This window comes from Diospyros lotus, chromosome 7, assembly GCF_014633365.1.
Source record: "Diospyros lotus cultivar Yz01 chromosome 7, ASM1463336v1, whole genome shotgun sequence".
Lineage (NCBI taxonomy): Eukaryota > Viridiplantae > Streptophyta > Magnoliopsida > Ericales > Ebenaceae > Diospyros > Diospyros lotus.
The window spans coordinates 18,680,170-18,701,993 of record NC_068344.1 but is presented as its reverse complement, the minus strand read 5'-3'; the positions used below and the strand labels follow the sequence as shown (position 1 = coordinate 18,701,993).

The window sequence follows — 21,824 nt, the reverse complement described above, 5'->3', positions numbered from 1 at the left end:
ATTAGGGATATATTCAAAACCCTAATCTTGTTGCAAGGATGGCTCATCTTGTGCCACCGGCTTAGTAGAAACGCCCACATTACCACCATTATTAGCACAAGCATCATCATCATCTCCTCCTCTATCACTGTTAGTATTAATTTTGTGGACTATGTCACACAAGGGCTTGCTGATCGCGATAATGTCAGAATACTCAAGCTTTTTAGTTGGGTTGGTGCTAACCAAAACTTGTAGCTCGAGAGTTAGTAAACAACCTTGTCCTGGCAAGCTTTCAAAGCCTGAATTAGGCACACCATTGACTTCACCGATGATAGAGTAGTCATTTACAAGTAGTGCTCCCATGGGATGTATGATGAATCCTAGTGGAAGTAGAGGAATGCAGGATTGGTCTTGGTTGCTCATGGCAAGTTGGAGAGAGTCAATGTTAAGGGTATAAAACACCACTACACCACTGGTATGGCTAATGCTGCTCTCTTGTAGAATGAATTTTGTGCTTGTGTCCTACACAAATATATATAGGTAGTAATGGGGTACTAGAAAATTTACATGAAAAAAATACCCATACTCACAAGACTCAAAAGGAATGTATGCATACTTAAATTAATGTGAAAAAGAGAGACACAATTTCCTAGATGTGAGCCACTAGCAATGTGAACCACCTCTTGCAAAGAAGTCACATTTGAAAGAACATCTAGCTGCCATATATGATGAACACAAATGTAATGCTAATTAATGGATTTGAAAAAGAAAATGAGAGGAAGGAAGAATGTATTCAGGAGGTGATTATTATGTACCTGCAGAGCCCTACAATGCTCATCTTTGACTAGATTGAAAGCGAGAAAAGTTGAATATGGAAGCCAAGAAGTGGATGCAACAGCGAGAATCAAACCAATGGGCAGGCAAGGCTCCGTGATGCTTCTCGTGGTGATTCTAATAGTGTGATCAGCACAATTCGAAAGGGCCATCCATGTTTGACCACAAGAACTACTCATATTCACAAATAAAGTTTTTGTCATCATCTTTGCAAGATTCATCAGTTTCTTCCTTGCTTCGGTTATTTGCATCCCTGTAAATATGACCAGCTTGTCAATTTTAAAAAATAAAAATGTAACACCTATAAAGTAGTATATTAGGGAGGTCTTCAATATATTACTTAGTTTCATATATCCAATAATTACCTTTCAAGTAACACTTTTGGGTAAGGATATGTGATGTTAGGTGTGATACAAAGAAGAAAAAATGAGTACCTCCAAGATTTGATACATTAGTAGCCACAAGGCTTGCAAGCCTCTCAGATTGTCTTTGCAAGACAACTAGCCAATGTTGAGCTTCAAATGCCCTTCCGCTATTGATGAAAAGGTGAAAAATCTTATGGATTGGTGTGTACTCAACCTCTGCTTGTTCTGCCGAAGTGACCTACATTTATTTCAATAGAGTTATAAGATATAATGATAATAAATAATTCTTTTAAGTCTTATATATATATATATATGTTGATTTGATATGTCACCTTAAAGCATCCATTTGGCAAGTCCTTGATGATGCAACCAGAAGGTCTTCTCTTGTATCTAGGGGAGGAAGGTTGGCAACTTCCATCCATGCTTTCAAATGGAAAATCAACAATAACCCAAGTCCTCTCCTCCTTGTTTAGTTGGCAGTAACAAAGAAATAGAGCTTCTCTTGTAGGAACTAGAGGAGATGGAAATTGTAGCTCTGCGCACATCTAGAGACACATATACATGTAAATACATAAAAAAATAATTTATTTTTTAGTAATCTACAAATTTAAGAAAAAAAATGAGTTATTATTAAATTAGCATTTCTTATGCAACTAACATTGGTTTTATGATTTTACTAAAATAACATTGGATGGTTTCAGAGAGTAAAATTGAAGAGACTTGCCAATTCTTTAAAAACATAAGTTTTTGGAAGTTAAACCAAATTCGCCAGTGACACTAGTGAGTTCACCTATTCCATGGCAAATCTTTTGCTAGAGTGTTTGCAAAGAGAATCGAGAAGGACATGCTAGTTAGATTGGCGAGTCTCTCTTATTATAAGCTATTTTGTTAAAAATCTAAAATCTAATATTAGTTGCCCAAATATATATATAATGTTAATTTAATAAAAAATTCAAAATAATCCCATGAACTTTTCATATATGTGGAATACTCACAAGATGAAGGGAGCCACTTGCATGTCCCAAAATGCCTGAATTGACCACTTGAAGAGTTGTTGCTCTAGAGATAATGGAGGGGAAGAGCTTCACCCACTTCTTCTGAAATAACAAATAATGACTTTTTATAGAAATTTCTTATATACAAATTCAATATATAGATGGATGTTGTCCCTTATGTCTATAGATTAAAATAGAAATTAAAATATTATTTTGATGACGTTTTTTGCATAGTTATTACTAATTAACATGGATATTGACATAATAAAAGTTAGTGAGTATTAATACAAAAAACTATCATTGGATTGGAAAACTATCTTATGTTAAATTATTTTTTTTGAGATATATTAAATAGGGTAACGCTAAGCTTCAATTAATGCATCTTGTTGCATTGTTTACATTTTCAAAATAATTTTGCTATTTAATGATAAATGGATCGTGTTTTATAACATTTAATCACTCAAGAAAACTGTTTTGGATTGGAAAACATTTATCTACATTAGCTTAATTTAAAAAAGCTATTGAATTGGACTTACGACGTCGAGGAAAGCATCAACCAACATGAAGCTACTGATGGCGACAACAGCAGTGTGTCAAGAGGCTTCCACAATAAACTCATTGCCTCTATCTTGCTGAAACTTCAATGGCCATTGAAACATCCTCGCATGCTCTTCACCATTAAACACTTCTTTTTTGCTACCCTCAAATCTAATCCAAAGAGGTTCAGTTGTCTAACACATCTTCATCAGTTCCTCCATGGATGACATTGCAAGGCCCAATACAATGGATTTGTTTCCTTCCACAAACAGACAATTGCCAACGAATTGGGAGAAGTTTTTTGTTACCAAAGGGGCTTGGTTGATCACGTCCCTGAAGTTGTCTATTTGTTGCTCCTGGAAAAGAATTGTTGAGGAAGAATGAAGCCAAGGGGCCATCTCTTCTGTTGCTTCCACTGTTTGAATATGCTGGCTTGATGTTATACCAAAGCAACCCACTCTTTGTAACTAGAAAGAAGAACATATAGAAGCAAAAAGAAAATATTAGAGAAAGAAGGTATACAAGAAGGAAAATTGTTTTCTTATGGAAGAAAATTTTATTAAGAATAATATAGTAATATTATTTTTATTTTTGCTAATATTAAATTATCGTAATGATTTTTTTGTTTCTTATAAACAAGTTTGAAAGGTTGCATTATTTTGTGCAAATTTTGGGCATTACTATTTTTGTGGGCCAAATGTGTTGACCAGAAAAAAGAAATTAAATTTTATGTATAAAAGTTTTGTTTAAATATCTTTATGTGAAGAAGCATTTGTATTCTTATATAATTTGAAATAAAAATAAAAGTATTATTGTATTTAAATTTTTATATAAAAGTAGAAAAAGTTGTGACAAAGACAGTTACATATATATATGCGTGAATTTCAAATATCTTGAATTAGAAAAAATTAAAAGGTAATACAATAAGTCTGTGAGAGTAGTGTACCTCTATTTTGAGTTGCACATTCTCAAGTCGAAGTTGTTCATCGTAACCCATATTGTTGCAGTTAGGGCATATCAATGCTTTTATGGCGGCTTGTAGCTGCAAATTCTCGTTCTTCAATTTTTCATTCTCGGCTCTTAGGGTCAAGTTATCATTCCAATCTTGTTTAGCCTAGCACATGAAAAATTATCAATAAATAATCCAAACTAATTAAGCTCAAATTAAAAACCCAATCTAAGTGGAAATTGCGATCTTACATATTTAAAAAAAATAAAAACCCATTATATAAGATATTGAAATGGCAGGTTGTGGATGAAATTAATTATAAGATGTTTGTACCTTCATTTGGGATCGACGGTTCTGAAACTAAAACTTGACGTGGCTAGGCTTGAGCCCCAACTCTTGGCTCACCCTTCCCTTTGTTTGTAATTTAGGTGTGAATTCTCCTTAAACAAACTGCGTGCAAGGCATAGGATTAGGAAAGTGATATCGTGTATACATAATTAAGTTTAGATAGAGAGAGAGAGAGAGGGGATTCCATCTCTTGAATTTGGCGAGAAGTGTAGCGGTGATAGCATTTCTTCTTATGTTAGGGCTTAATGATTATCTCCATCTCATTCGTTGATGCTCTTTCTAGGGGCTTACTGGAGGAGCCATTCTCCTTCTTTCTAGTTGTCTCTCCAGCTACCTCTTCATCATTCTACAACAAGGTTAACCATTTCTTAGATTTATATATATATGGAGAAAGAGGGAGAGAGAGAAAGAAGAGATGATTAATTAGTTTACATACTGAAATAATTAGAGGAGAAGAAGGGTGAAAATTTATGTGAATGTCGCTAAAGTCGGAGCCTTGGCTTGGTAGCAAAACCCCATCTTCTCCAGCGACCATAGATGCAAGAACTTCACAATCTTCATACATTTCTTGAGACTTAGATCAATCATTTCTAGATGAGAAACTAAAGGGAAGATACATATTTATATAAAAGGAAGATGGGTTGAAATTAGAGATTAGTAGGTTGGTGGGGGTTGAGTTTACTTCATTAGATGAAACTGAAAGAAAATTGACAAAGATTAAATTGAAGGAAAGAAAAAAACAAAAATATGAAGTCATAATAGGTGGAAAACTTAGGAAGAAATTAAATAATGGTTTAACTCTCTTCATCTCCCAATGCAAGAAACAACTTAAATGGGGAACACCTCTTTTTTCTCTCTCCATTTCTATTCTATGAGTAATTACTTCATTCATTGATAGGAGTAATTGATGACCATCAAAAGCTGAAAAGGCTATTTTAGCCATATAAGTTTTTATTTTTTGATAAGATTGGGTTACATGATAATTAATTATCAAGTACATTACACTCATCATTCTAACATCCATCAAGAAAAGCAAAAGACACTTTTTATGATTATTAAAATTACAAAAACCTCCCTTCTTAGAAATTTGAATAAAAAGACCACTTTACATTGCACATCTTTTTCTTTCCTGTCTTTGTCTCTCCTATCTCTTCCAGAATTCTTCTTTGCATTCTCTCCCTTTTATTCTTCGCTTTCCTCTTATCTTACATAAATATAAAAATGTATTTTTGTTACAAAAATTATATTCTAATTATAAAAATAAATATAAACTAAAAATGTATAAAAATAAATATATTTTCCAATAAGGTAAATATATATAAAGATAAACTAATATTTTTAGAAAAAAAACTACAAAAAATAAACCTTTTTAGGCAATCACCATCATTTAAAATAAGGTGGACGCCCACCAACTTCGCAACACCAACACTATTCTTGGAATGGTGGAGGGTTCCTAATTAACCTCACATCATGAAACCCTAGATAGAGTTTTGGGTTTGAAGAACCCAAGTAGAAAAGGAAAGCAAGAAGGAGATGAAAAGGGAAAGAGAAAAAAGTCATCAACATCATCAAAGGAAAAGGAGAGAGTTGACCATTTTGAGAAGATTTGTTTAAGTCTCCCCCTTTTTTTTTTTGATGACCCAGGTGGCCAAGTTTCGCCTGCCTAGTCCTGGAGAAGACTGGGCTTCCCCCCTAGTTCGGCCTCTAGGTAAATCAGATGGAGTCACAAGTTTATACACTCCCAAACAGACATGCGGTCAGTCCTTACTAAATGGGGCATTTTTGCCTCCACCAAGAGTTGATCTCCCGTCAGTCCCAAGAAAACTTGGGAGCTTTATCACTTGCGCCATGCCCTGAGGGCTTAATTAACTCTCCTATTTACAAAAATCCATCTTCTAATATATCTATTTATTTTCTATAGATAAAATGGCAGGCAACATGAATCCCTTAATCAGCATTTTGGATACTAATAGGCTTACTGACCCTAATTTCTCCAACTAGTTTTGTAATCTTAAAATTGTCCTCAGTATGGAAAAGATAAACAATGTCTTGTTCCTTAGTCCTCCTATTTCTATTCCCGATGATGTGACTGATGAGGAGAGGTTTACATGAGAGAGTTTAAAGGATCATGACTTGAGAGCCCATAACTATATTCTTGCCTTTATGTCCAATGACTTGCAGCAACATTGTGAGAATTTTCCTAATACTACAGGGATGATTTAGAATCTAAGGGACCTTTATGGAAGCATAGCCAGATAGCTCAATATGAGATATCGAAGATGCTGTTTTGGGCTCGAATGATGGAAGGGTCAGATGTGGAAGAACATGTCATCAACATGATCAATTGGATTGATCAACTTTATGTATTAGATTTCCCCATGGATCCTCATCTTATGATTTATTTGATCTTGCAATCATTGTTGGACTCATTTTCTTTCTTTATCACTTATTTTTATATGAATAAAATTGCAGGTTCTCTCCCCAAGTTGTTAAACATTTTAATGACGGCATAGTCACAAATGCGGGATAAAGGAAAAGAAGGAGTTCTTATCGTCACCTCGTGTTCTTCTTAGAGGAAACCTAAAACTAAGAAGAAGAAAAGAAAGGTTCTTGGGGTAAGGAGGGACATAGGAAAGACAAAGTTGAAAGGCAAGGAGGTAGTTAGCAAAAGGTAATTGTTACTTCTACCAGAAGAAAAGTCACTGAAAAAGAAATTGCCCTAACTATCTTAGAACCTTGAAGGTTAAGCATTAAGAAAGTCAAGGTATTTCATCTTCCTTGTTTGTAATTGAGACTGATCTTACGATTGATCAGTACCCTACTTAATGGATCATTGATTTAGGTGCTACTTATAATATTTGCTTGTCTGAGTAGGATCTCAATTGAAGTGGTTCTCAAGGTTGGAAATAAAGCAATAGTTGTTGCATTAGCCATTATAACTACTTTTGTACTTTTACCTTCTTGTCACATGTTGTATTTATATGACTGTTTACATGTATCAAATCCTTTAAGGAATGTTTTGTCTATTTGTATGCTTGTACAACAGAATTATGAATTCTCTTTCGCCAATAATTTTCTAAAAACACGTGATGTGAACAAAGTCAACAAATAATTTCTAACACTAATACCACAATAATAGATAAACCTTCTTGAGATAATCATGCTAATCCTACATAATTGTGGCACCTTCGGCTTGGTCATATTAGTGAGAGTCGATTGACAAAGTTGGTTCAATGTGGATTGATTTCCAATTTGGGTTCAAAACTTGGGTTAACTTGTGAATCTTGTATTCTTAGGAAAATGACTAAGTTGTCTTTTGTTTGACAAGGGGAAAGGGCTACTAAATTATTGGGGTTGGTACATACTGATGTGTGTAGGCCCATAAATGTTATGGATTAGGGTAGTTATGTCTAGTTTGTGACTTTTACTGATGATTTATCTAGGTATTATTATGTGTTCTTTTTGAAGTAGAAGTCTGAATTCTTTGAAAAGTTCAAAGAATTCAAAGTGGAAGTAGAAAACAAAAGAAATAAAAGAGTATCAAGATTCTTTGATTAGATCAAAGAGGTGAATACTTAAGTACTGAGTTAGTTGATTATCTTAAGGAGTGTGGTATTGTTTCACAATTAACTACTCCATATACACCATAACTAAATGATGTGTCTAAACATAGAAATAGAACCTTGTTAAACATGGTACGTTCTATGATTAGCTACACATATTTGCCTTTTTCATCGTGGGGTTATGTCATTCTCATAGCAATTTATCTATTAAATTAAATACCAACTAAATCTGTTTCCACCACACCATATGAAATATGGGTTGGGAGACCACAAAGACTTAAACATGTTGGGATTTGGGGTTACCAGTTTATGTTAAAAGGTTGAAAACAAAAAAGTTGGAACCAAGATGTAATACCCGAGATTTTTAAACTCAGATGTTTGGGGAAAAAGGACATTTCAAGGGATTATGAAAGTTCTGAGATGAAAGTATAGTTTCGGAGCTAATGGCAAAATCGTAACTTTTGAGCCTAGGTAAAAGTGCAGTTTCTGAAAAACTTGGGGCACAAGTGTAATTTATCACAATCTTGGGGTATTAACAAAATAAACCCTTTCTCCAAGGGCATAAAGGAAATTTTAGGATGGCCCGAGAACCAAGTTGCAAGGGATCTAAGTGCAATATTTGAAAGGTTTGGGCCAAAAAGCAATAATAGGTGGAAAACTTACGAATAAATTAAATAATGGTTTGACTCTCTTCATCTCCCAATGCAAGAAACAACTTAAATAGGGAACACATCTCTTTTTCTCTCTCCATTTATGTTCTATGAGTAATTACTTCATTCATTGAAAGGAGTAATTGATGACCATCAAAAGCTGAAAAGGCTATTTTAGCCATATAAGTTTTTACTTTTTGATAATATTGGGTTACATGATAATTAATTATCAAGTACATTACACTCATCATTCTCACATCCATCAAGAAAAGCAAAAGACACTTTTTACGATTATTAAAATTACGAAAACCTCCCTTCTTAGAAATTTGAATAAAAGGACCACTCTATATTGCGTTATCTTTTTCTTTCCTGTCTTTGTCTCTCCTATCTCTTCCAGAACTTCTTCTTTGCATTCTCTCCTTTCTGTTCTTCTCTCTCCTCTTATCTTCATAAATATAAAAATGTATTTTTGTTATAAAAATTATATTCTAATTATAAAAATAAATATAAACTAAAAATGTATAAAAATAAATATATTTTCCAATAGGGTAAATATATATAAATATAAACTAATTTTTTTCAGAAAAAAGCTACAAAAAAAAAAAAAAAAAACCTTTTTAGGCAATCACCATCATCGAAAATAAAGTGTTTGCCCACCAACTTCGCAACACCAGCACTGCTGTTGGAATGATGTAGGGTTCCTAATTAACCTCACATCATGAAACCCTAGATAGAGTTTTGGGTTTAAAGAACCCAAAAAGAACAAGAAGAACATGGAAAGGGAAAGAGAAATAAGTCATCAACATCATCAAAGGAAGAGGAGAGAGTTGACCATTTTGAGAAGATTTGTTTAACTCTCAATTTTTTTTTTTTTTTGATGACTCGGGTGATCGAATTTCACCTACCTAGTCCTGGAGAAGACTGGCATTCCCCCTTGGTTCGACCTCTAGGTAAATCGGATGCAGTCGCAAGCTTATACACTCCCAAGTGGACACATAGTTAGTCCCTACTAAATAGGGCATTTCTGCCTCCACCAATAGTTGATCCCCCGCCACTCCCAAGAAAACTTGAGAGTTTTACCACTTACGTCATGCCCTGGGGGTTTAACTTTCCAATTTTAACCATATGATAGGGTGGTCTTTAATGATTTTCACCTAACAAAAAACTAAAATATGGGAGGATTATGTTCAAACCATTGCACTTAGCCAAGACAGTGGGTGGGATCTAATTAGTCCATCAGGTCAAAAACTAAAATGTGAGATTTATGGTGGGTTAGAAGCCAAAGATCGAGCTCCACATGTGATGTGGGGTTAAGTGCTGCCTACTCAATTATGTGAGTACTTCAAAAACTAAAATATGAGGGATATTCATATGAAAGAGAATTCACACCTGCTATTGAATCGTTCTAAAAGATCACATTTTCTAGTTAGGAAGAGCAGGATTCAAAAAATTTAGTGGGAGCACCGATTTAGTTTAAAGTCCTTAATTAAATGATTTTTTACAAAGATCCATCTACTAATATATGTATTTATTTTCTACAGATAAAATGGCAGGCAACATGAATCCCTTAACCTGTATTGTTACTTAGATTCTTGACACCATGTGCAATGAATTGCACTGATTTAGTTTAAAGTCCTTAATTAAATGGTTTTTTACAAAGATCCATCTACTAATATATGTATTTATTTTCTACAGATAAAATGGCAGGCAACATGATAAAATGGCAGGCAACATGAATCCCTTAACCCGTATTGTTACTTAGATTCTTGACTCCATGTCCAATGACTTGCAGCGACATCATGAGAATTTTCCTTATAGAATTTTCCTAATACTACAGGGATGATCCAGAATCTAAGGGACCTTTATGGCAGCATAGTTAAATAGCTCAATATGAGATATCGAAGAAGCTATTTTGGGCTCGAATGATGGAAGGGTTGGATGTGGGAGAACATGTTATCAACATGATCAATTGGATTGGTCAGCTTAATGTATTGGATTTCCCCATGGATCCTCATCTTAGGATTGATCTGATCTTGCAATCGTTGTTGGACTCATTTTCTTTCTTTTTCATTTATTTTTATATGAATAAAATTGCATGTTCTCTCCCCAAGTTATTAAACATGTTAACGATAACACAATCACAAATGCGGGGTAAAGGTAAAGAAAGAGTTCTTATTGTCGTCTCGTGTTCTTCTCAGAGGAAACCTAAAATTAGGAAGAAGAAAATAAAGATTCTTGGGGAAAGGAGGGACATAGGAAAGACAAAGTTGAAAGGAAATGAGGTAGCTAGAAAAGGTAATTGTTACTTCTGTCAAAAGAATGGTCATTGGAAAAGAAATTGCCCTAACTATCTTAGAACCTTGAAGGTCAAGCATCAAGAAAGTCAAGGTATTTCTTCTTCCTTGTTTATAATTGAGACTGATCTTAGGATTGATCAGTACCCTACTTCATGAATCATTGATTTAGGTGCTACTTCTCATATTTGTTTGTCTGCATAGGATCTTAATTGAAGTAGGACGCTTGGGAAGCGTGAATTGGTTCTGTAGGTTGGAAATGCAGCAATAGTTGTTACATTAGCCATTGGAACTACTTTTGTACTTTTACCTTCTGGTCACATGTTATATTTATATGACTGTTTACATGAATCGAATCCTATAAGGAATGTTTTATCTATTCATAAGCTTGTACAACAAAATTATGAATTCTCTTTTGCCAACAATTGTTGTTACATTCATTATGGTAATGAGTGTGTGGGCAAGGATGTAATGGTAAATTTTTGCATTTTCTAGGAACATGTGAATGTGAACAAAGTTAGCAAATAGTTGCTAATGCTGATACCACAGTAATAGAGAAACCTTATTGAGATAATCATGTTAATCCTATACAATTGTGGCACCTTCGACTTAGTCATATTAGTGAGAGTCGATTGACAAAGTTGATTCAATGTGAATTGATTTCAATTTGGGTTTAGAACTTGGTCTAACTTGTGAATCTTATATTCTCAGGAAAGTGACTAGGTCATCTTTTGTTTGACAAGGGGAAAAGGCTACTAAATTATTAGGGTTGGTACATGTAACATCCTAGAAATTTGGAAACAAACAATAATTATTAATTTTGGTGTGCCGCGGTTGATTAATGAATGTTTGGGAATTTAGAAGAAAATAATAAGTTATTTTGCTTTGGAGAAATAGGTACTCTTACTTTGGAATATTGGGGTTATATAATTTCCTTATAGTTTTCAGTACTGAATCGACTGCAGGGAGTGTCCTAGAGCCTAGATGTCTAAGAAAAATGGTACGGTATTGACGACCGTCTTGAGTCAAAATTTATGGTATTAAAAGAGATTGGAGTCAAGATAATTTTCGGTACAACTTCGATTTTGTTGATTCCTAATGATGACAAATATATCCCAAGAGGGGGGGTGAATTGGGATTTGTATAAATTATAGGTAATTTAAAACTTTGATTGATAGCAAAACACAATGTTTCGAAATATATGGGATATGTTTCGAAATAAAACTTTCTGCTAAGTAGGTTTTGAAACCTACTATATATGTTTCGAAATACACTTTTCTGTTTTGATTGATTTGAAATCTTTTACCTTATATTTTAAACTAATGATCTTTGGAAAAGATGATTTATATATGTAAGAGTATACCAAAGATGTTTGTATATCAAAGATAGGTTTTCTATGTATATGAATATGTTTATGCACAAGAAAACTATTTTAGCCTTTGATAACAAATCTTATGATAACATGTGCAATAAGCGATAATGATAAGCAAAAGCTAAAGAACAATTGCACACAAGATATATAGTGGTTTGGCACCCGCCTACTCCATTACCTTCAAGCTTACCCACTTGAAGGATTTGCAATCCCAATCACTTTTACTAGTGATCACCACAACAAGGGGTTTACCACGGTTCACCCTAAAACCTTATAATGTGAGTTTTTATGGGCTCAACTCAAACCTAGCACCAAGTGAGTTTTTACGGGCTTAACTCAAACCTTACACCAAGTGAGTTTTAAGGTTAAACTTGAACCTTTGACACAATGAGTTTTAGGCTCAACTCAAACCTTACAACAATCAAGATAAATAAAGTTTATCTTTACAACCCAATGGAATGTATAGCAATGAATATCTACCAATGTGGTTGTACAAACCTCTTAACTTGAGGTGAGGAGAGCTGGAGGATGATACTTCAGATTTTAGCTTGCTTCTCCTCTTCACACTTGCAATGCACAAGAATAGGATGTGTGTAGATCTTCTTGAAAGCTCAATCAAACATTTTAATCACCTCTTGTGCTTGTGTGTGTGTCTCTAGTGTGTGCTCACTTGTTGTATCTTGTTCTTGCTCAATCAATCTCTTCTTGTCTTCAAATACCTACTATTTATACCAAGAGATAGGAATCTGGCCGTTTATAGTCGTTAGAGACAAGACAGAAAAATAGGTTTGGAAACATACTTAGTAGGTTTCGAAACATCACAATTTAACACATAGGTTTTGAAACATAGACAACAGGTTTCGAAACATATAGCCTTTCCAGTTGTACTTGCACTTAGAGACAACATATAGTGGGAGACAAAGTCTTATGCCCACTTTGAATATTTTATAAGCACTCACATTCAAATTCAAATTTGAATCTCATAGCATGGGGAATGCATTAAACAAATGATGTGAGAAGCATACAAAAATGCAGCACACATGCATCTCGATTTTCAAATGATCTGCTGACAGAATGTCAGAGGTTTCGAAACATGACATGATAAGTTTCGAAACATACCTCTCTGAAAATGAGGTTTCGAAACATAGACATATAGGTTTCGAAACATGGTTCAAAACCTGAATTGAAAACACATGCATAACAGAGATGTTTCGAAATGGCATACACTGAAAACATTGAAAACCATTTCAAAGGGGTTTCAAAACATGCATGGAAACATGACAGATATTCAGAAGAATATACTTGAAAGCATAATCCACAGCATGAATACATCATAGCTTATTTACATTTCTTTAGTTTAATTTACTTTAATACTTAAATGTAAATAACGAAGTACCCCCTATTTGGATCAATAAAAATACTTAGAAAATCAAAATCCAAATAAATAAAAAAGTAGATTTTGAGTTTTAGTACAAACTCAAGTTTTAGCAATGATACCACCTCCAAAATATATACTTTCTATTTAATGAAAAAATCATTACAAATCGTTTTAGCACTAATGAATGTTAGATATCAAATTATCGAGAGATAGTTTTCTAAAAAGAAAACTCTTTCTTATATGTCTCCTTATAAGGTGCTAGCCTTTCAGACTTAGTCAAAAACAAGGTTTTCATTTTCACAAAGAGATACTTGATATACTTGATATTGAAATTGATATATATTGAAAACCACACACTTGACACATGACTTGGGGATTAAACCAATATATGTTTTTCATCATTAAAACTCTTGTATAAAAAGTACAACAACAGATTTAGGCCAAAAAATTGAATCATCGTAAGGGACTCTTGGGAAGTCAATGGAACCCTGAGGGGGCTTTGGTTTTTCGTGACGATCAACCCTGAGGTGGTTTCGGGATGAATCAAGGGTCCTGTGAGAGCGCAGTGACAAAATTGACCTTATCGAGTAACCTTAGATTATTAATTTTGGGTTTTGATAGTTTAATCCAAATAAAATTTTTATTTGAGGGTGTTATTGCAAAGTAGAAAAGTTAAAGTGAGATTAAGAATATAATTTATGAATTTATATATATAATTTTTATAATTCCAATCATATAATAAATTATAAGTGTAAATATATATATATATATATGCGTGTATATAAGTTGTGGGCATGAAGTGAAGCTCTGGGTGAGAAATCAGTGGGTGCACATTTAATCATAGTGCAACCACATGAATAGAAAAGTGGAAGAATAATTAAATATGTGTAAGTGGGCAAATGGTAACTTGAAATAAGTGGGAATCAATGGGCTAGTTATATTTATATATAAATATGGTTTGTGGTGTGCGTAAAAGCCAAGTTTGGCCATATTATATTATTATATATATGTGTATGTGTGCTTGGTGAGAAAATGACATAAATTAATGGGCTGCACAAGAATGTCATGATTAGGAAGGAAATCAGGGGGCTTAAATCCGTCGTAAATTGGAGAAAACTATGGGTTGAGGCTTGATGGCCAAGGCAAATTTGCCTATAAATAGAGGTATGTGGCTATGAAATTGAGATCAAAAGGAAGCAAAGAGGATTTTGGAAAAAGAGGAGCTTGAGGAGAAGGAATTTTGGCACTAAGTGGGAAGGCAAATAAGGCAAGAATTGATCAATTGAAGGCAAGCTTCTACTCCTTTATTTTCTTTATGTAAGTTCCTTACCCTCTTCTTATGTTCTGTAATCTCTATGCAAATCTCCGTTATTTTCCATAATTTATTCTCTCCCTTACCATGATTCGGTTTCAGATATTAATTATGTAAATACGCGTGATAACCATCTTATAATATGCGATTTGTTGTTGAAACTACGTGACTCCTGGAGATATTTATTTCTAATCGTCATGAGGTTTTGTATCGCCCCTACTTTCCTTGGGAATGATGCCAAACTCATTGGGGCTAGGTTCTTAGAGAGTTGGGGAGACTCGATGTAATTGTGACAGTCAACTGACTAGCTTCTGTCTGATATTTAATATTATCAAATATGTGGGATTAACCAATAATGTGACTAACAAAGGGCGTTACCTGTAATCCCGAAAATAAAGTGGTACAAATACTTACGTCGTATAGGGGTTCATACCTTGATCTCGGAATCGTATGAGATATCAATATGTCTGCCTGCAAATATTGGGGCTAATACCTTATGCCATAAATAGGTTGGGAACGTATCAATATGGGTTCAATAAAGTGATTTGCGTAACGTGGAACATGTGGGATTTTGCCCTTAAACTACTCAAGTAAATATTCCCATAACTATGTAAAGACCCTTGCATATACATGGTGGTGTGAGTTGTATATTATCATGCATGATATTATCAAGTAAAGTTTATGATGGGTATTTGTCTCCTTGGCCTCTGAGCGAGGGCACTATTATCGCTGTGCCAATGAGGTCCGGATAGGATATGCGTATGCTGCCATGCCAAAGAGGGTGACATATGGTTAATGAGTATTAAGGGTTATGACATTGCATATGATATTGTTGATCATATTGAGCTTAAGGGTTATTTGTATTTTATTGAGCATGTGCATAATGTAAAGAAGTAGTGTGAACGTGAATGTGCATGTCAGTGCACGGTATACAATATGAACTTGACTCGAATAGCCATGTGCATAATTATGAATACGTCTGTTCCTATGATGCCTCATTTATTTTAGATATGCTTGCTGAGGCTCGTGGCTCATGTTGTTTTAACATCATTCCAGGTTAAGGAAGAGAAAGTTCAAGGTTAAGCTAGTGGTATCAGATCCTTGTTGATAGTCACGTGTACGGGGCTCTCCTGACCTAAAAGATCCTTGGTGGTGAGTGTGGACAGGGGCTCAGATGGGGTGCTTTGTTAGATTTGTTTAGTTGATGTTATGGGATGTATGTAAGAGCCCTTGAAATGTGTGATTTTTGTCAGTGTGCTTCCGTTGTTGTAAAAAAATATTGAGGTGAAAATTTATGGCTGTTATAGTACATACGGATGTATGTGGGCCCATAAATGTTATGGATTAGGGTAGTTATGTCTAATTTGTGACTTTTACTAATGATTTATCTAAGTATTGTTACATGTACTTTTTGAAGTACATATCTGAAGTCTTTGAAATGTTCAAAGAATTCAAAGTGGAAGTAGAAACCAAAACGAAAAAAGTATCAAGATTCTTTGATTAGATCAAGGAGGTGAATACTTGAGTATTGAGTTGGTTGATTATCTTAAGGAGTGTGGTATTGTTTGACAATTAACTCCTCCATATACACCATAATTGAATGATATGGCTAAACATAGAAATCAAACCGTGTTGGACATGGTACATTCTATGATTAGTTACATAGATTTGCGTATTTCATTGTAGGGTTATGCCATTCTTACGACAATTTATCTATTAAATCGAATATCAACTAAATCTGTTTCGATCACACCATATTAGATATGGGTTGGAAGACTATTAAGACTTAAACATGTTAGGATTTGGGGTTACCCAATTTATGTTAAAAGATTGAAAACATAAAAGTTGGAACCAAGATCTGAGAAATAACGTTTCGTGGGATATCCTAAAGATAGTTTAGGGTATTATGTCTATTTTGTAGTTAAATCCAAGTGTTGAGTTTATCTTATGAATATTTTGATGATGACTGCAATATGCCAAAACTTTAATGTCCTCTTATGATATGAACTCATAGGCTTATTAATATGTTTTGTATATATATAGAAATTCTTTTATTGGTTAAGGATATCTTAAGCCTATCTTGATAGGTTATATATGTTAAGGTTGCCTTGAATATGTTTATGGTCAAGGAACCTTGATAGGTTTATCTTCTAGTATAATTTATCTATTAATGTTCTCATATATGTTACATTTGTTCTTGCCATATGCTTTATTGATATGTAGCTTAAAATCCAGTCCCTCCCCCCTCCACCTACTACATATAAATGATATCTTCACAATCATCATCAACTACAAGTCCTAACTAATTAGGGTCAATGGCATAGCATTTATAATGTCAATTGATTTCTAAAAGTCACATCGACAATACAAATTTATGTAAAAAAAAAAAAAGCCAAAATTTTAGGCCAGATGCTCTTCCTAAAACAACTCTCTGGTGATGGAAAGATGAGATAAAGTTCCAGCATCGTCTTCATATAGGAATATTTCATGCAATGGCAATGACTGAAGATAACTAATGTGGTTGTGTTTCATCACATAGTTGATACTGTGAAACCAATCTATGCAACATGAAAACACAACTATGAATTATATACAGTTTAATAATTGTTTGTTTATTTATCTCCTATCTAGTTTCTTATTCTTCATCATCTCTTGTTTTCAGTTTTTATTCATCTCCTTGTAGTATTTAGATTTTTTTTTTGGTTTCAGCTGTATATCTTGTTACACAACTGGATTTCTTAACTAACTTGTGTTTCTGCATCATAAAAAGAATATGTGCATTTTCTCAAAACAATGACTTAAGTTCTTTATCTGCATGTATGAAGGAAACATTTGACTCTCTCTTCTAGCCCTTTGTTTCTTTTTCGCTTCTCCCAATCTAAAAGGAAATACAATCATTGTTAACCATGTGATATTTTTAGGGTGGTACTTTGGGAGCTAAAAGCTGGAGACCAAGTGTTGATTATCTTCTTATAAATGTAGCAACATATGCATGCAAAGGAGTATGGTCTAAGGAGGGGAAACATATTTTTCTTTCCAGTGAATCTGCCATAACCTGGGCAGATTTTCAGCTTGCAGCCTTAGGTGCAGTTTTGGCGTCTCTTCTTTCACCTTCTCGTTTTCGGTCCCCAATTCTACCTCGTAGTCTCAAGCTTTTCCATAGAGGTAAAGTCTGTTAGAAATTTTGAAGATCATGTTCTTTCATAACATTGTGATTTTGGAAGTTTCACATCATGTTAGGTATGTTCATTAATTGCATTCTCATTTAATAACACATTTACAACTTTATAGTTGCCATTATCAAACTTCTCTCTTTAGTCTTGTTGGTATTTTATGAAGAAAGAAGAAAAGGGAATGAAAAAAAAATACCAAAGCAAAAGTCATATATTTTATTCAATCATAAACTCTAATTTATACAGCTAAAATATAAACTGAAATGAGCATAAAGTGAAGAATAATATGGCATAACATCTAGCCAAAACAACTAACAAACAATATCAGATAGTTGCTAATTTATTGGTTATGGATAATCCTAATTTATTTTGACTCCTTCAAACCACGTCAGCAGCTACTAAGTCAAAATTCAACACTCCTCCTTGACTTTGAGGCTGTAAATGCAAAATTTAAATTTTGGCATGTCTTAGATATAGGCATATGGGCATTTTATAGTTTATGGTTATGAGGCATAGGTATGGTTATGGGGGCATTTTATGGTTTATGGTTATGAGGCATAGATATGGTTATGGGGCATAGGCATGAATATGATTTTGAGTAGAGTTAGAATAACTTCTCCTCGTCTAGTTGGCTATTCATTGCTGCTTTGGCTTAATCTTGGGGATTTTACTATTAATGGAAGAGTTGGCTGGTAGAGAAGTGGCCATGGTATTTTGAGATTTGGGCTCCATTGTCAGCATATTCAGAGATAATTTTATTAGATAATCTAATTGGCTTCTTGCAGAGGTGTAGATCTTCTTCTCAAATCTACTTGCAATTTGCTTGAGTTCTTGAAGTCCCTCTTGTCTAGAAAAAGGAAGGTGCCTCTTCAAAGTGTCCACGATTTTGTTAGCAATCTCTTGTCGTTCATTGGGTGGCAATTGGGTCTTCCAAGCAGCGCCAGAACTTCCAATATCCATCATAGATTTAATAGCACCTTGAGCAGAACTCTAGTTATTGGTATCCATCAAAGTTCCTGCATTCGGGGAATTTCGGCTAATACTGGCATGGTAGGATAGCATGTTGCTGGGGCTGCTGTTGAAGGTGTAGCATGGTAGGTCATCGGTGTTGGTTTTTTCTCAACTAACAGGTCCCTCAAGAAAAATGCTTTGATACCATTTGTTGGTATTTTATGAAGAAAGAAGAAAAGGGAATGGAAAAAAAAATACCAAAGCAAAAATCATATATTTTATTCAATCATAAACTCCAATTTATACAGCTAAAATATAAACTGAAATGAGCATAAAATGAAGAATAATATGATATAACATTTAGCCAAAACAACTAACAAACAATATCAGATAGTTACTAATTTATTGGTTATAGATAATCCTAATTTATTTTGACTCCTTCAAATCACGTCAGCAGCTACTAAGTCAAAATTCAACAATTCTTCATCAATTTGTAATTCGTGATATAACCTTAGCCATGTTGGAAAGTGAGTAAGTTTACTCAATTCATATGGTTGCATTAACAATGTTTTTGGGACATCTAATAACGGAAATGCTGACTTTCTGTGATTCTTTTGCTAGAACTGCTAGACCACAACACGTGTGCAGCACTAGGGATATACAGGCAAACAAAGATGGTAGACAACTATGAGATCAACAATAATTTGAAGTATCTGGATCGCTACTTTAGATATGATGAACAAGAACCTGTTACAAAAAAATTATGTATTGCAGGGAAAAGTGTATTGGCAACCAATTTAAAATTGAATTTGAGATATTTATCTGCAATTGTTTGCCCGTCTTCGGCTATGCATCAAAAGTACTATAGGGGCAACAGTGCCATTCGTTTTGTATTGGCTTCAATAATAGGAAGATAAATAGAAGTCTGTGATACGCAGGGCTCCAAACACTTTCCTCTACACAGGAGGTGGGGGCACATTTGCCAGATTATCTAATGTGTCTTCAAGCAGTTTCTCTCTCTCTCACCCCCCCCCCCCCCCCTCCCCCGCGGGTGCTAATTATTGACCTGTTCATATGGAAGACGACACAAATTGCCACGCGTCTTCTTTTGCACTTTGTCAACCTTTCAACTTTTACAGTCCTAAAAGTTCATCTTTAGTGGCTGTAGAGAGGTTCTCTTCCATTAACTCAGTGAAAAGGACTCCGCTGCTGCACAAATAATAGGTTTTACTGGCTTCATTTATGTTATCCTTCTCCTTAAACATTCTGTTAGTCCTCAAGACTTTCCTTCTTCTCTGTTGCTTTAACTCAAACTTCCATGGAAATGATTTCTTCAGGCACACGAGGAACCAGAACTAAACTTACTGAATTCTGTGCTCATGCACTTCGATCCTTGGAAGTGCTTATATATCCTTGGGTGCTCTCGCTTTTTGATCTGTCATCCCGCATCACCACCTTTGATGATGTTCACAGCAAGTTTCCAAATGCATACTCCTATGAGAAACAAAATACTCCAGTTTCAAGAAGCAACCTTGGAAACAGGCCAGTTGATTTCACCATAGAGGATGATGACCTGTACAAAAGTTGGCTAGCAGAAGATGAGCATGAGATTCCAGCGACTGACCCTGGAAAGGATAAAATTTTTACTCTGAAACCTCCGGAGATAACTAGAGATCCATCACCCGAGAAAATTCCCCCTGTACCTGATTCTCAGGGTACTAGAGTTCTTAAAAGAAGTGGACAGGAGGAGTTGGCATCAGCCAGTGCTGCTGCGGAGATCGAAGGAGAAGCGGATGAAGCACCTCTGTTTCAATATCCCGCCAAGTAAGGTGATCTAATGCTTGCTGTCGAAGTCTCTGCAGAGCCTCAACTTGGGGCTTTTTAAGAAAGTGGAGCATCAGTTCCTGCAGAAGGCCCATTGGCAACCCGTGCTGTGGTCACTACTACAACTTCTAGGTTGGAGAGAAGCCAGCAACTTGCAATCGACTTGGATAGTGAAGCATCAATGGAGTCACTTCCTGATATCGTCGATGCAGATCCAGATTCTGACTAGGATTTCCATATTTGGGTTACTTACAATGAAATCAATCTGTGAAATACACAGGAGAATGCCCTCTGGCCAGACCACCCATTCTGGATATCTATTTGACTAGGATGCTGAGTGAAGGAATCACTTCCTCATATCATGGCTTTTCAAAAGTGAAGGTTGTAAGCAAGACATGTAACTGTCATAGATGGTAATCAGAATTTAGATTATTTTCTCCTCGTCATGTAACATTACGTTCTGGTTCTGGTTCTGGATTCTATTTTATGTTTTGTTAAAGAGACAGTGAAACTGACCATGGATTTCTGCGCTTGATATTTCTCAAGCAAATATCAATTTTGACATGTAGTTCTGATTGCATTTGTCTTATTCTATCTTCTTGTTGTAACTTACAAAGCTTTACTACCTTGATGTTATGTTAACCAAACCTAAACAATTTTTTATGAGAATGAAGTGGAAATGCATTTTGAGATGCAGACAAGAATGCAAGTCACATAAGATAAAGAAAGAAGATAAAACATGTAAACAACTGTGGAGAGGAGATGGTATCAAGATTTATAATATTTTTGATGTATAAGTTAAAAGGAAGAATTTTTAGGGTATGTCTTGAGTGAGAAAATGGAGGGGAAAGGAGGGTATGGAGAGGGAAGGGGAAATAATTCCCCCACGAAAGCAGATCAAAGCGGACCCTTTCCTCTCCCATTCTTCCTGATTGGGAAGTGTGAGAGGAGGGAGCAGCAATCTTTTTAATAAAAATGTATTTTATTTTACTTTTTTACCCTTTTCACCACCCCAGTGCTATAATAATATTATAAATTGTATAATTCTTCTCCTTCAAAAAAATTCTTCTCCTTTTACACACACCCTTGTAGTCAGTCGTGTTTCATTCCCTCCAAAGCTATTGTCTCTCGCTGCCAATGCATTTATGTATTAATAGTTTCTTGCTGCCAACAATTGCTTCCCTGCATTGGATTGATGTGTATCTATATTAAATTAAAATATATACATGTGATACGAACAATAGTATAATGGTAAACTCAATAAAATAATGCTCGTTTGTTCATTGTTTGATTCTCAATA

The 21,824-nt window shown here is 34.6% G+C and overlaps 2 protein-coding genes across 2 annotated transcripts in view; one reads left to right on the top strand and one right to left on the bottom strand.

Annotated features, from left to right (window-relative positions):
* The window catches only part of LOC127806114 (uncharacterized), a 137,824-nt gene extending 116,713 nt beyond the window's left edge, over positions 1-21,111 (top strand). The window contains exon 15 of the transcript XR_008024346.1: positions 20,906-21,111. The gene's annotated coding sequence lies outside the window, so the exon portion shown is untranslated. The remainder of the gene's footprint in view (positions 1-20,905) is intronic.
* Positions 22-4,572, bottom strand: LOC127805591 (homeobox-leucine zipper protein ROC3-like). Its single transcript, XM_052342343.1, has 8 exons — positions 4,444-4,572; positions 3,657-3,824; positions 3,019-3,177; positions 1,511-1,723; positions 1,248-1,416; positions 795-1,066; positions 621-695; positions 22-501 (listed from the first exon to the last, which is right to left on the bottom strand). Exons 1-8 carry the CDS (start codon positions 4,570-4,572, stop codon positions 22-24), a joined length of 1,665 nt encoding a protein of 554 aa, XP_052198303.1.
* Positions 21,112-21,824: the final 713 nt, after the last annotated feature.